The sequence below is a fragment of the Corticium candelabrum genome, chromosome 21 (assembly GCF_963422355.1).
Source record: "Corticium candelabrum chromosome 21, ooCorCand1.1, whole genome shotgun sequence".
Taxonomy (NCBI): domain Eukaryota; kingdom Metazoa; phylum Porifera; class Homoscleromorpha; order Homosclerophorida; family Plakinidae; genus Corticium; species Corticium candelabrum.
In genome coordinates this window covers 2,537,196-2,551,551 of record NC_085105.1, presented here as the reverse complement: position 1 = coordinate 2,551,551, position 14,356 = coordinate 2,537,196, and the positions used below count along the sequence as shown (strand labels likewise).

Genomic DNA, 14,356 nt, shown 5'->3' with positions numbered 1-14,356 from the left:
CAAAACAGCCAAACAAACACACACACACACACACACACAGTGACACTCGCACACACACACACACACACACACACACACACACACACACACGCACACACACACAACGTGCATTTACCCTGCTGTTGAATCCAATACAATATTTCCGGGCTTGTCCAGATTGCTACTGAAAATCATCGCATGGTATGCACCATCGGCCGAGACCACTCCAATCCGTTTCAATCCGGCATCCGAGTAATAAACATTATCAGTCACCCAGTCGACAGCCAACCCTCTGGGATCAACCAACGAATCCAACACAAACGACTTCTCTCCACTCAAGGTCGAACTCACAATACTTCCTGTGTCCGTTTCAGCCCAATAAACATGTTGACTATTAGCGTTATAATCAACAGCTAGAGCCAATCCGGTGACATTAATTGCTGGAAACGCCTCATGGGCGGAGTGGGATGAGTCTCTTGGAATCACTCCTCGTATTGCTCTTCCCTCAGAAAACAAGAGAAACGTGTCGGGCGCTAAACACATGCACCACACTATATTCCAAAATCCAGACAGAGCACGAATCTAACTTTTCGTCTACCTTCACATTTGCCTGTGGTACGGTTGCCAACACCGTGAGAGCACACACATTTGACGTCGTGTGGCTCCGGCAAGCAGATACGGTCGCTCGCACAACTGCCATTCGCAGAGCGTGAACACCGAGTCGAGCCTACACATTGCCAACTGTTAGACACCATAGAATACGATGACAGACACCAAACCAACAGCGATCAAAAGAGAAAACAAGAAAAAATTGGAGCCAAACTCGATCAAGTGTAAGAAAAATCCAATGGATTAAGAGACCGGTGTCAGTGTTTTGGTACACCTTCAATGGTTTAATACACCTGCAGTGTTTTGGTACACTTTCAGTGTTCTGGTTCAACTTCAGTGGTTTGGTACACCTTCAGTGGTTTGGTACACTTTCAGTGGTTTGGTACACCTTCAGTGGTTTGGTACTACACCTTCAGTGGTTTGGTACTACACCTTCAGTGGTTTGATACACCTTCAGTAGTTTGGTACACCTTCAGTGGTTTGGTACACTTTCAGTGTTTGGTATGTAGGATACCCTATCACCAGTGATATGATACCCAACAGAGTACCAAAAACACCAAAGCGGTCTATGCAATCTCTGATATACAGTACCGGCAATAAGTAAGCTGACAGCGATACGATACCATACGATAGGATACGATAGGATACGATAGGATACCACACATAGGATACGATACCATAGGATACGATAGGATACCACACATAGGATACGATACCATAGGATACGATAGGATACGATAGGATAGGATACGATAGGATAGGATAGGATAGAATACGATACCATACCATACGATAGGATACCATAGGATAGGATATCATACCATACCATAAAAGATACCATGTAGGATAGGATAAGATAAAAGATGACACCATACAATTAAGATAAGATACCATCCATAGGATATACTATACGCAATATGATATATGATACAATTAAGATAAGATACCAGATGGTAAGATATATGATACGCAATACTACGATACGATACCATACGCATATGATAAAAATGTTAGGTTACTTATTGCCAGTACTGTACATATGTATAAATAATGTCAAGGATATTTGTTCTTTTTATTATAGCAAAACAATATGTAACCCAAGCTGCGCATGCACTAGAGTTAGAGTAATACTGTCGTAGACGGCTCGACGGTCAGATGGACTAAGCGACTAATGGCAGGCCTATAGGAAGCGTGGCCCAACCTAACGCGCGTTAAAAGGGCGTGGTCCAAAAATAACGCGCCAAAAGCAGTTTCCAGCAAACTGATATGTACAGTGTATTACCTAATGTCCTACCTAAAAAGTATTGTGCAACGGGTTCTTACTCTCATTTACCAACAATTAAAGTGGCTAGGCGGTCTGTGCCCCTTTTGATCATTCCAATTTTTGCATTTCAATGCTGTTAAAAATTGCAAATGTCTCAAATATTTTAATGTACATTTGATTTTTTTTACAAACCATAAAAGCAAAAATTTGCAATTTTGGTTGAGCAGTGATTCTATTGTTTGATAAGGACGTTGTTCAACTGTTGGAAATGTATCCTTATTGTCAATAGTTAGATTTTAATGTTTACACAAATTGAAAAATGCAATAGTGGCAGTGGTACCATTGATCATTCTAATTTTGTAACCTAACATCTTGCTCAACATCCCGCCCAACATATAGTGAGAAAATTTGCCGCCACCGCCATTGCCTGAACCGTTTCACACTACTAATGTAGTATAAGTACTGGCTGTAGGTGCAAATTGTATTAATAAATTTAATGAGCATTCCCAATAATTGCACACACATGTCGTTTCCACGGTAGTCTATCAAGGTACAGAACACCGACCGTTATTGTCAGGCACGCCTAGCCTTCTTCTATTTAGACAGGCAATTGTTTGTTTCATATATTCATAAATTGGTCATAGGTTACTTTCGCTGCCCTACCATAAAGCATCATGGTCATAAACAGTGTGTTTGTGGAAACGACATGCAATTATTGGGGATTGCTCATACAATTAGCACCTACAGCCAGTACTTATAGTACATCAGTAGTGTGAAACAGTTCAGGCAACGGCGGTGGCAAATTTTCTCACTTTATATGTTGGGCGGGATGTTGAGCAAAGATGTTAGGTTACAAAATTAGAATGATCAAATGGTACCACTGCCATTGTTGCAATTTTCAATTTGTGTAAACATTAAAATCTAACAATTGACAATAAGGATACATTTCCAACAGTTGAACAACGTCCTTATCAAACAATAGAATCACCACTCAACCAAAATTGCAATTTTTGCTTAATGGTTTGTAAAAAATCAAATGTACATCAAAACATTTGAGACATTTGCAATTTTAGCAGCATTGAAATGCAAAAATTGGAATGATCAAAAGGGGCACAGACCTTAGGCAATGACCACAGGGCAGTGTAATCTAGTGTGAAGACATAGTATGTTGGTTGTTGATGCTGACACACCAAGACAAGACACGAGTCTATATGCCATGAGCTTAGAACTAGACATCCATGGTTGTAAGACAACATTTGAACAAAGGGTACCGTTTCATGTGATGAATAGGTTTGGTAACGGGTGAGTATCATATGACTGGTGATATGGTACCCTAGGTACCAAAACACTGTGGACACCCAGGCATGAATGAGACCTACAAACGACTGACAAAATGACTGCCAGATAGATTAACTGATTAACACGTGAAATAGTCTATGGGCCAAGTTCCACTAGCATTCAAGTGCGTTTCCTACCCCAGTCCAACAAGCATTTCTTGCTTTAATAAATTAGGAACTATTGCAAGAACTTCATATTTGCTAGTTGCAACATTTGCAAGATAGAAAGGGAAACGTGTTGCCATGGCAACCACCGGTTTATTCTCCTTCTTTCTACATCTTCAGGTGTTAGTCCGAGGTTAGAATTATGCATAAACATTACAATAAGCAATTTGCGATGTAGAACACTTCGGCGAATGCCTAAACCGCTATGCAGATACGTACAGGCAACGTTACATGCAGCGTACAGACACCAAGCATTTCAGATTTTTGCCTTTCTTCTACTGATCATAATAACAACACCAAAAACAGCGTAACAACAGCAGTACCGTGTAGAGCATACGAACAGATGGACAGGCAGACAGCTAAATAAACAAACAAGGAGAACCGCTCTATCATAATATGCGCATGTGCAACACTACTCATGACAGCAGATACCCAACAAAGCAGAGGCAAAACGAAGAGAAACAGAAACAAGCAAAATTTAAACGAACTCGCAAATAGGAAATTAGGTAATCTTGAAAGACCTCCGATAATTAGCTAGATCCGCTCGTCTAGTTAGTCATCATGATGGCCGGGTACTGGTCTCTTCAGCATCATGATCACGTCATTTTGATCAAGCTCATCTGCCATTGCCAGTGACTTGCAAATTACTGTGTAGACAGTGTCCAGCTTAGTAGGGGCTTCGTTTACTACAGGACAATATCCTACTACTGAACGACAAGGGACATCTCTAGATACAGCAATATTGAAATCTGTCCATGAAGGCACCAGTTGGCTTTCTTGAGATGTACCAAACGTGGTCTCAATCTCTTCCTCTGTTGCTAATCGGCAATGAATCCAAGTCATGTCGCGGCGCATCGATTCTGCAATGTGAGTCGACAAACACTGAGCACTATCCAGTGCCGCGATGTCTATCTCAGTCGAAGTACCACCTTTTCTTCAACCCGCATTGTAGTGATCAAGCTCCACAGGCGAAGGGTGCAGTGTACGCTCCCTAGTAGGCTTTGATGGCCCTTTTGGCAACGATACGGCTACGTCGCAATTGCAAGAAGATCGTTGTATAACTATTCCATTAGTGCAATGGGTGGTTCCAGCTCCGGTATGTGTCTCTTCCATGATGTCATTGTTGTCCCAACATAACATGGCTGGGACATTTGGGATGATATTTGAAGGGAGTTGGGAGTTTCTTGACAACTGATTTTGTGCAATAGCTGTTTCCAGCCGCTGAAGCTGAGATACGCTAATAGCATGGCCAAGATGATTTAGTAGTTGTACCAAGCTGAGTGCTGCCAGTCAAATGATGAACAGTGACTGGCAAAGACAGGTGTTTCGGTGGCTTAACTCTTCCATTCGTAGAGCAAAAAATTATATCTTGAGCTATGAACAATATATGGCGTCTATGGTAAGGTGAAGTAACAGTGAGATGAGAAGAGAAAGCAGGTGATAATTCATTTTCACTCTCTTCAGGACCTAGAAAAATGTCAACAATGGACCTTAGATGAAAGCATCAACCTACGGAGTCAGTGCTTACCTACGACAAGCCAAGCAAGAAAGTTGAACAAGGCGGCAGGAACCGATCAAACGACGTCCGAATTTTCAAGATCTTTTGGTCCAGGTGGCCATGGACTAGAGGGGATATCTAACATGACGTTCCCCAGACAGGCGGCTGTGTGGAATGCATCCGCAACATCTGTTTGCGAATCTCTTGGCGCAGTCCAATCTATATCAATATCTGCAGCTGAAGAATCATCTTCATCCTCTGTTTGAGAAAGACGCGTGTCGTAAAACTCTTTAAGGCGAGCACGGGAGATGTCAGAAGCATACACAAGAAAGCCACCAGACTTGATTTTGCGATGGCTAGACTTCCCAAACTCTAACCGGTCACCAAAATGGTTCTCGAGACAACGCTTTAACCTTTCACTACGGTACTGACCAGGTTGGATATCTGAATCCAAATCCATCAAAGTACGCTCATACATCAACCTCACACCCGACAGACTTATTACTTCATGTTGATGGATGATTCGCTCTTCAACAACCTCAGCAAGACTAGTGAAAGCTAATGCATAAATGGTGCCCTTGTCACCTTGTTCTGCTACACCTGATGCAACTTTCTGTGCTGCAGTCAGTTTCTTCTTATGGGTGTATTCTGAGTAGCAGGATCGGTGGTACTGAATTTCCAAAGCAACAAAGTCTTTAGTACAGACACGAGTTAGAAGCAGCATGTCCTCGTCGTTGTAAATTTCCGCAGATCTATGTATTGCTTCAGCAGCTTCCTAGTCATGCATCTACTTAACTTTTCTACCTTTCTGCGTTTGCCAGTATTGTCTCTAACCTTTTTGTCAACAGCCTTACAGAAGAGACATTTCCCTGTAAACCCTCTTGCTGCTGCCGCTGCAGTACTTCTACTGCTTCTGGGCGGAGCTGTGGGCGGAGCTGCAGAGGTCTGGTCACTAGACAGATCTGCTGCCGTCACGGTGCTGCTACGTTCAAGCTTGTAAACATTACTACAAAACGCAGGGTTCATAGAACTTAAATCAGACTGACCTATTCTTTGCTCAGAAACTCTAGCCAGATGAAATTTCGAAGTCTAGGTTTGGTAACATCGACGGTGGAACACGCCACGTGGCTCGCTCGCATTCAAACCAGCCATTCTGGAATCACCGCGAAAACTTGCTGCGTGAAGAAATGTCCTCCAAGATACAAGGGAAAACTCGATCAACTCTTGGTCTTGTGGACATGATTAACTGGCAGGTTGCACAGACATACACTGAAATCTAGCGCAGGGCGCTTCATAGGCAAGGTAAAACCATCTACAGTGTACTGCTGGTATTCTGCATCTAAACTAGCTAAGTCTCGATCTTCAAAGTCTTCGTAAACACTCTCCATTGCCTTCAGCAGCTCTTCCACGTTAGGAAAACCCCGAATGTTGTGTCGTCACGAAGTTACTACGCATGCGTAGCAACCGGCCACTTTCTGTCGTCAAATTGGACAACTTGTGACCTTTTTTTCATGTTGAAACATTCGGAATTCTATTTCTATGCTTATTTTCATTTGATCTAAGGTGATAAACCTTTGTTGGCCAAGGGAGGAAATGTAACTCTGCTTTTACAGCACTTTTCCTAGGCTGGCCCATAGACTAAAAGGCTACAGAACTAAATTGACAGACAAGAAACAGATAGATGCAGAGTACTGTACATGCACACCACACACACACACACACACACACACACACACACACACACACACACACACACACACACACACACACACACACACACCAGCAGTCCCAACAAGCTAACCTTTCACTCTATCCTTGTCATACAAAATGAGTCCGTTAGGACGGCTAAACCGCGGCATCCTCGGTTTCTGCGGATATATCAAACCAACATGTGTTAGCGTTGTCCGAAAAATTCCTTCCGCAATCCAGTCAGTAAAATACACATTCTCATTATAGAATGTCAGACTAAACGGATGGATCAAAGATCCTCGCAACAAAAGAGTTCGCCTGGTACCATCAAAGTTGCACGACTCAACCTACACAAACAGCATGGATTAATCAATAATTACTTGACATCTGTATGTGTGACAACAAGGAACATACCCTGTTGAGAAAGGCGTCTATCCAATAAAGCCTTCTCGATGACAAATCGAGAAAGATGCCGTTGGGCCACAAGAGACGTCTACTGACTAGAGTCTGCCTTCCTCTGCCGCTCATGTAGGCTCGTTCGATCTTTGGATTCGATCCCCAGTCCGTCCAGTACATCATACTATACACATTACGACATAGCAATCAAAATCAGCAATCTGGGTGCACGAGGTCACCCTCAACTAACTAACATTTCTAAATTAATTAATCAGGAATGCAACCATAGTACTGTACCCAAACTGTGGCACCAACCTTGGAGCTAACGATGCCACTCATTAATATTAATATGTTACTACATTAGTATGACGTCATACACAGAATGAGAGCAACATGAAGCAAATCATTTCATAAAGTCGGCCTAAACTTCCAGGCCTTCACATCTCACAAAAAGTCATTCAAGACGAGTGGCTTCCAAGAAGGTATGATCATAGCTTAATCACCTGTGGTGTCCACACCCTAGCTATACGTGGGTCGGTGCCACTTTTGCAATATGCGTAGTAACCGGGAAAAGGGTAGTTACTGGGAGCACGTGCCCCCTCAACTATTCCAGCTGTCAAGTGACTTGCTAATATATAAGGATGACTGATAACATGACATTGTACTAACACTATAGTGCTAATGTTAGTTTCTTGTTTGTTGATGTGTGACATGCATATATATAATTAATTAAAATAATTTTTTTAGTTCAGGGTTAGGGTTAGCTTAGATTAATGTCCGACAATCGCACATTATCCAAACAAACTGGCCTTACTGCCAAACACATGGCAATTTGACCGGACACTTTGTCTGGACAACACCTCTAGCAGTAGGTGTTCAGGTGACTACAAGTGTCATTGGGTACAGATAGCCCACACCCTATGGGAAGACATTTCAAACTAAAAAACCGTTTGTCTTAGTTTAGGTCTGCAATGTAAGTGCTCTCAGTAGCAGATGTTGTTTAAGTTAATTGGTCTTAATTTATTACTTGGTAATTAAGCCTGGGCTACATACCAACGGCAACAAGAATTTTGCGAGTAGTGAGGATAATAGATGTTCCAGATGTTGGTGTGTAATCAGTTATGAAGAGTGACACTCACTCATCTGAAGATGAATCACGTGCAGATCAAAGTAAAATTAGCTACTGTAGGTTTGAAAAGTGGCAGGAGTGGTTAGATATCCCAGAATTAGACGAAGACATACTGTAGTGCTATTTCTGTGGTGTGTGTGTGTGTGTGTGTGTGTGTGTGTGTGTGTGTGTGTGTGTGTGTGTGTGTGTGTGTGTGGCTTAGTTGGTTAGAGAGTCTTCTATGGGTGTTCACATCCAGGAACTTGCAGGGTTGCAGGTTCAAGTCACAGTGATGGCAAGCTCTGGCATAATTTCCTTGGGCAAGAAACTTACACACAATTGCCTCTCTTGACTCAGAAATATAAATGAGTACCTGGTCATTGACTGGGGTGGCAAAAAGGCCCGACTGCGACAAAGTCCATCAGCCACTGAGGTCCAGGTGGGACTTCGAGTGCCCACACCACAGCTGGCATCACAGTTGGTGCTCCTGCAAGTACCTGGCCAGGCTCCAGGAGATTGCTCAGCACGGCCCATAGCTCCTGCGTAGTGCACAGGAACCCAGCCAACTGGCTGGGGGCGTAACCGTAACAAACAGCTGCTCATTATTGGTCTGTACCCCTTTTGATAATTCCAATTTTGCATTTCAAAGCTGTTAAAAATTGCAAATATCTCAAATATTTTAATGTACATTTGAGTTTTTTACAAACCATAAAGCAAAAACTTGCAATTTTGGTTGAGCAGTGATTCTATTGTTTGATAAGGACGTTGTTCAACTGTTGGAAATGTATCTTATTGTCAATTGTTAGATTTTAATGTTTACACAAATTGAAAATTGCAACAGTGGCAGTAGTACCATTTGATCATTCTAATTTTGTAACCTAACATCTTTGCTCAACATCCCGGCCAACATATAAAGTAAGAAAACTTGCCGCCGCTGCGGTTGCCTGAACCGTTTCACACTACAGATGTACTATAAGTATCGGCTGTACGTGCTAATTGTATTAATAAAGTTGTCTTAGGATGTCTTCAGACACACCATTCATGACCATACAGCTTTATGGTAAGGCAAAGAAAGTAACGTATTTATGAAACAAACAGTTGCCTATATATGTAGTTAGAAGGCTAGACGTACCTGACAATAACGGTTGGTGTTCTTGATAGATAGACTACCATGGAAACGACATGGGCAATTATCAGCGATTGCTCATCAAACTTTATTAATACAATTAGCACCTACAGCTGGTACTTATTGGGGGGAGGGACGACGGCAAATTTTCTCACTTTATATGTTGGCCGGGATGTTAAGCAACATATTAGGTTACAAAATTAGAATGATCAATGGTACCACTGCCACTGTTGCAATTTTCAATTTGTGTAAACATTACAATCTAACAATTGACAATAAGATACATTTCCAACAGTTGAACAACGTCCTTATCAAACAATAGAATCACTGCTCAACCAGAATTGCAAATTTTTGCTTTAAGGTTTGTAAAAAATTCAATGTACATTCAACATTTGAGACATTTGCAATTTTTAACAGCATTGAAATGCAAAAATTGGAATAATCGAAAGGGGCACAGACCCTATCCATTTGCCATTGTGTGTGTGTGTGTGTGTGTGTGTGTGTGTGTGTGTGTGTGTGTGTGTGTGTGTGTGTCTGTGTGTGTGTGTGTGAAATGTCAGTATGAAAAAGCATGCACTACAGTCACCTTGAATGTCCAGACAACATCCAAATTGTTCTGACAAATGTCCAAACACTTGAAAATACTAATAATAAATTTAAGGACTGCCTGCGGTGTCCACACCCTAGCTATCCATGCATCAGTACGTACCACATTTGGAAGTCAGGTGCCCTGTTGCCATAGAAACAACAACCCTGTTAATTAATTATTATTCAATGCGTTACTTCTTAATTAATTCATAATATCTATACAATAAAATACTTACGCGTTTGCTGGATCCAGCACTATGTCTCTCGGGCGATCCAATCCACTCTCAACAACAGCCAGTTTGACATCCCCACTCGTGTGCAGGACACCAATAATGTTGCTACTGGAATCCGTGTAATAGATGAGATCACTCGTCCAATCAAACGCGAGACCATAGACTTCACCCAATCCGTTCCCAACAACTCGTTGAGTACCGTTGCTCGTTATCTCCACAATCTGCCCTTTGCGAATGTCACTGAAGAAGATCTTGTTGGTTTTGACGTCGTAATCGATGGCCGAGGCTTGACTGCCGTCGTCCAACCAGACTGGTTCGATGGCATCTTTCAGGTCATGTCCAGTTTCGTTGATGATTAGGCCGCGAATTGCATTGTTTGTGGCGACTAGAAAGTACTTGTCTGGAACTAAGCAATAAATTTTAATTAAGATAGTCACAAGCAGTGAGAAGTAGTGAGTACCATGTGAGTATGTAATCACATGCAAGTGGGCGGGTGATCAGATGGATGGACGAGCAAGCAAACAGACAAGGGGACGGGCAAGTAAGCAGGTAGAGAAACGGACAAGCGAGCAGATAGAAAGACAGGCAAGCAAGCAGGTAGACAACGGGCAAGCAGACGGACAAGCAAAAGGGAAGTCAAACGGGTGGACAGACAAGCAAGCGGACGGACAAGCAGATGGACAGACGGACGAAGAAGCGAGTGAACAAACAAGCAGATGGACAAGCAGGCAGACAAGCGGGCAGACAAGCGGGTGAACAAGGGATGGGGCGGGCAAATGGACAAGTGGGTGAGCGGCAAAACAAGCAACAGCCAAACAAACAAGAGCGCCAAATGGTGATTGGACAGCCAATAGACAGACAGATAAACGGACAAACAATCCAACAAGCAGCAGAGAAAACAGACAAGCAAGAAAACGGATGGGACAGTTACACCAAGCGTGAAGTACTGTAGCAGCAAATGGATGGTCTAAAATCATACTTGCCCTATAGGCTTTTCTCAAATTTAGACAACCAAGTGTGCATGCATGCATACCTCCACACGACTTTCCATCTGACTCCAGTGTGCCATAAGCGCACGTACACGTACCAGATGACGGCATGGAAAGACACAATTGCGCACAGCTGTGATTGGAAGAGCTACACCAGTTCGTCCCTGCACAAACACACAAACAAACATCGGACGTGAACAATTCCCTCCACAACATAATCCACAATTCACTACTAACCACCGGTTCTATCCGCCTCATATAATGCCATTCCATAAGGCACCAAGGAGGTAGTATAGTACGTTGTAGTAGCAGAATCATTACCATCAACAACCGTATGGTAGATGGCTTGTGTTAGTCTGTCAGTCCAGTACAAAGACGTGGAGTTATGCTTGTGATCCATAGCCATAGCAAAAGGTGCCCGTCCCGAAAACGTAGACAAAACAGAGTGTGAAGACCCATCAAGATTACTCATTTGAATCTACCAACAGAACAACCAATCGAAATCGCCACGACAAACATGACAAATCAAGTGGAATACGTTGTCTAAAGTCGAGTCTGCCCAGTACATCTTTCTATGTATCAGATCCAATAGTAGAGCATTCGGAGTCGACAGACCCTTTGAAATCAAAGTCATTCTTCCTCTCCCATTCATATACGACCTCTCAATCTTTGCAGACACACCCCAATCTGCCCAGTATACATACCTATAACAAACCGCTAATTTTTTCTCTCCACAAACGAGATAACTTCCATTCCAACCCCGCCTGTGGATCCACTGCTATTGCTCGCGGAAGCTCCAAGTTGTCGTCGACAAGCATCGCGATGTAACGGCCATCTATGCTCGCCACTCCAACAACACCCACTCCTTTCGCTTCATCGGTGAAGTAAAGAAGGTTGCTCACCCAATCAACAGCTAAACCGTTAGGAGATGCCAACCCCCTCACTAAAACATGCCGCTCGCTATCCCGGATGCTTTCTACTGAAATCGTATCACGTATGACGTCCGTCCAGTAGACTTGCTGCGTGTTGGCGTTGAAATCGACGGCTCTGGCGCTGGAGATATTGACGAGAGGAGAGAGGAGTTCTTTGGGTGACTCTTCAATTGACAGAAATCGTAGTGCGCGCGTGTCACTGAACAGAAGAAACCGCGCCGGAACTGAAAAAAAAACAACAGAAAAAATCATGAAAATTATCAAAACACAAAACAGCGTCGCAATCAATTAGAGAATAAGTTTGCAAGTGTATTAGGCCCTGAACAGCGTAGCCTTGTACCTTGCTCAAAGCCCAGAGATCCAGAGACTCAGCACAGCGAGTTTATTTCAATTAGCAGAGAGATGCCAATTCTGTCTCACATAACTATAGTCGTTCCGTCGTTCCCCGACTACTTTTGTCAAGGTATTACGGGCTCTTTGCTTCTTTCCTTCGTTGACTGACCAGATAATCGGGACACACGGCTACATTACCCGGATACACGTGGCCTCGGGTTTCCAAGTGCAATCGGGTCTGGAGTTACGAGGCAGGGCGCGGTGGCTTTCAAGATTAGCAGTTTGCTGTACAAGTTGAGAAAAAATTAAGAAACCGTCATAGAGCAAATTGAAGACCATGAAATATTTTAAAATTATATTTTCTGAGAAAAATCCTCACTACTAAATTTCTAAATGCGAAAACATTTTACAAAGAATCGTAAATACTTGAAAAATTCAAGCAAAATTTACCTCAAACAGTTAATTCTCTACAGCAGTTGCAGATTGCTATTAGATACCAGTTTGTGTACATTAGTAAGTTTAGTTTCATTGTCTATTATTATTATTATTATTATTATTATTTTTGGAAATAAATACTTTAGAGAGCTCAATCATTGAAATGTAATCGAAAGTATGAAAAAGTGCGAAGTCTATGACCGTAGTGTCTTTTGTATGTCGCTACAAACCGATCAGATTAGTCACGCTCTAGGTAGTCCAACTCTTTAGTTAATTAAGCATGAGAGGATCATGCAGATCTCTACCCACGGTTGGGATGGCAGACCGTGATTGCCGTATCACCTCTAGCGTGTCTCACACGACAGCTAGTGTAGGGATTTGACAGGATGTAACCCTAACACGGAAATGGCACTGCCTAGCACCGTCACTGTCTGTCAGACTCTAGTGCTACGTGAAAGTAAACCAACCTGTAGAGTTTAAACACTCCAACACGTCTAGTAGAGCAATATAAAACAGTAACGAGAAGTAACATATCCCCAACTGCATGACAGTCCGGAGTCGCCAACACGTAGCCTGGTGTAAGAATAAATTATGTTTTAGCGCGCGCTACTAATCTATCTGCTACTTGCTAATTTTTTTTCACAGCAGGAAAATGACATCAGTATCCCTCTTGCAGTTTTTCGATGACATGGCCAAAAGTCAACTGATCATATTTGAAACCACATGGCTATCGTGAACTGTAGGAGAGAACCAAATTTGCAAACTCAGTCTGGAAGTCCTGCAGCCCAGTCATTCCATTTTGTTACTCAGGTGCTCGTTGCTTTTTTGAAAAATACGCGGTAGGCTGTGAATCTGCATAGCCAAAAATTAGATTAGTCTCTCCAGACGCTGATCCAGGATTTTTTAGAAGGGGGTGGCTAGCTAGTGGTCGTAAGTGAGACATATTGGAGTGTGACAAAATTGTACTAGATAGCTACTAGCGAATTGAGTGAAGACAGTCTAACTCAAGTCCACCAGCGACTGTAGCCCATATCCGGGATATTGACTACAGACAACAGAATTGGATATGTCTGTAGTCAATATCCGACCACAACTAATTGACAACAGAATGACAGGTATTAATGCCAGAAACTACAAATTCAACTTAGAAGTTCTGCTTACCATCGTTGAAGCTGTTATTATGTGTGGAAAGCAGAGGATCGCCTTGCAAGGTCATAAGCAAGATAAAATCAACTTTGACAGTCCTACAACACGAAACAAGGGAAATTTTATTGCATTGGCAAGGCTGCTTGCTGGCACCAATTCTTGCTTGGATCAGCATCTCAGGACTGGACCTGCAAATGGAAAGTACATCAGTAAAAACATTCAGAACGAAATATTAGAGATTGCTGCTGACCAGATTCGAGATTTCTACAGAGAATGCTTGAGGGAATGTGCACACTTATCAGTTGTGGCAGACGAGGTTACATCTCATGGGCAAGAGATATTGTCAGTTTGTTTACGGTTCTTAGAAGTTCAAAAAGGTAACTCTGAGCTGAAGCCAAAGAAACATGAAGTCTTGCTGGATTTCGCCTTTCTTCAAAGGATAACTGGGAATCTATTGCACAAGGTATCCTATGTGTTCTTGAAAAGCATAAGATTGACATCAGGAATTGTCGAGGACAAGCGTATGATA

The 14,356-nt window shown here is 42.5% G+C and overlaps 1 protein-coding gene across 1 annotated transcript in view; it reads right to left on the bottom strand.

Annotated features, from left to right (window-relative positions):
- LOC134196687 (low-density lipoprotein receptor-related protein 4-like) overlaps positions 1-13,233 on the bottom strand; it is an 18,803-nt gene extending 5,570 nt beyond the window's left edge. Inside the window, exons 1-10 of the mRNA XM_062665901.1 lie at positions 13,149-13,233; positions 11,741-12,137; positions 11,520-11,685; positions 11,219-11,459; positions 11,026-11,145; positions 9,996-10,398; positions 6,956-7,121; positions 6,654-6,888; positions 578-706; positions 116-512 (exon numbers count right to left, since the gene is read on the bottom strand). Of these exons, the coding sequence (XP_062521885.1) occupies positions 116-512; positions 578-706; positions 6,654-6,888; positions 6,956-7,121; positions 9,996-10,398; positions 11,026-11,145; positions 11,219-11,459; positions 11,520-11,685; positions 11,741-12,137; positions 13,149-13,227 (2,333 nt within the window). The 5' untranslated portion in view covers positions 13,228-13,233. The remainder of the gene's footprint in view (positions 1-115; positions 513-577; positions 707-6,653; positions 6,889-6,955; positions 7,122-9,995; positions 10,399-11,025; positions 11,146-11,218; positions 11,460-11,519; positions 11,686-11,740; positions 12,138-13,148) is intronic.
- Between the last annotated feature and the right edge of the window lie 1,123 nt (positions 13,234-14,356).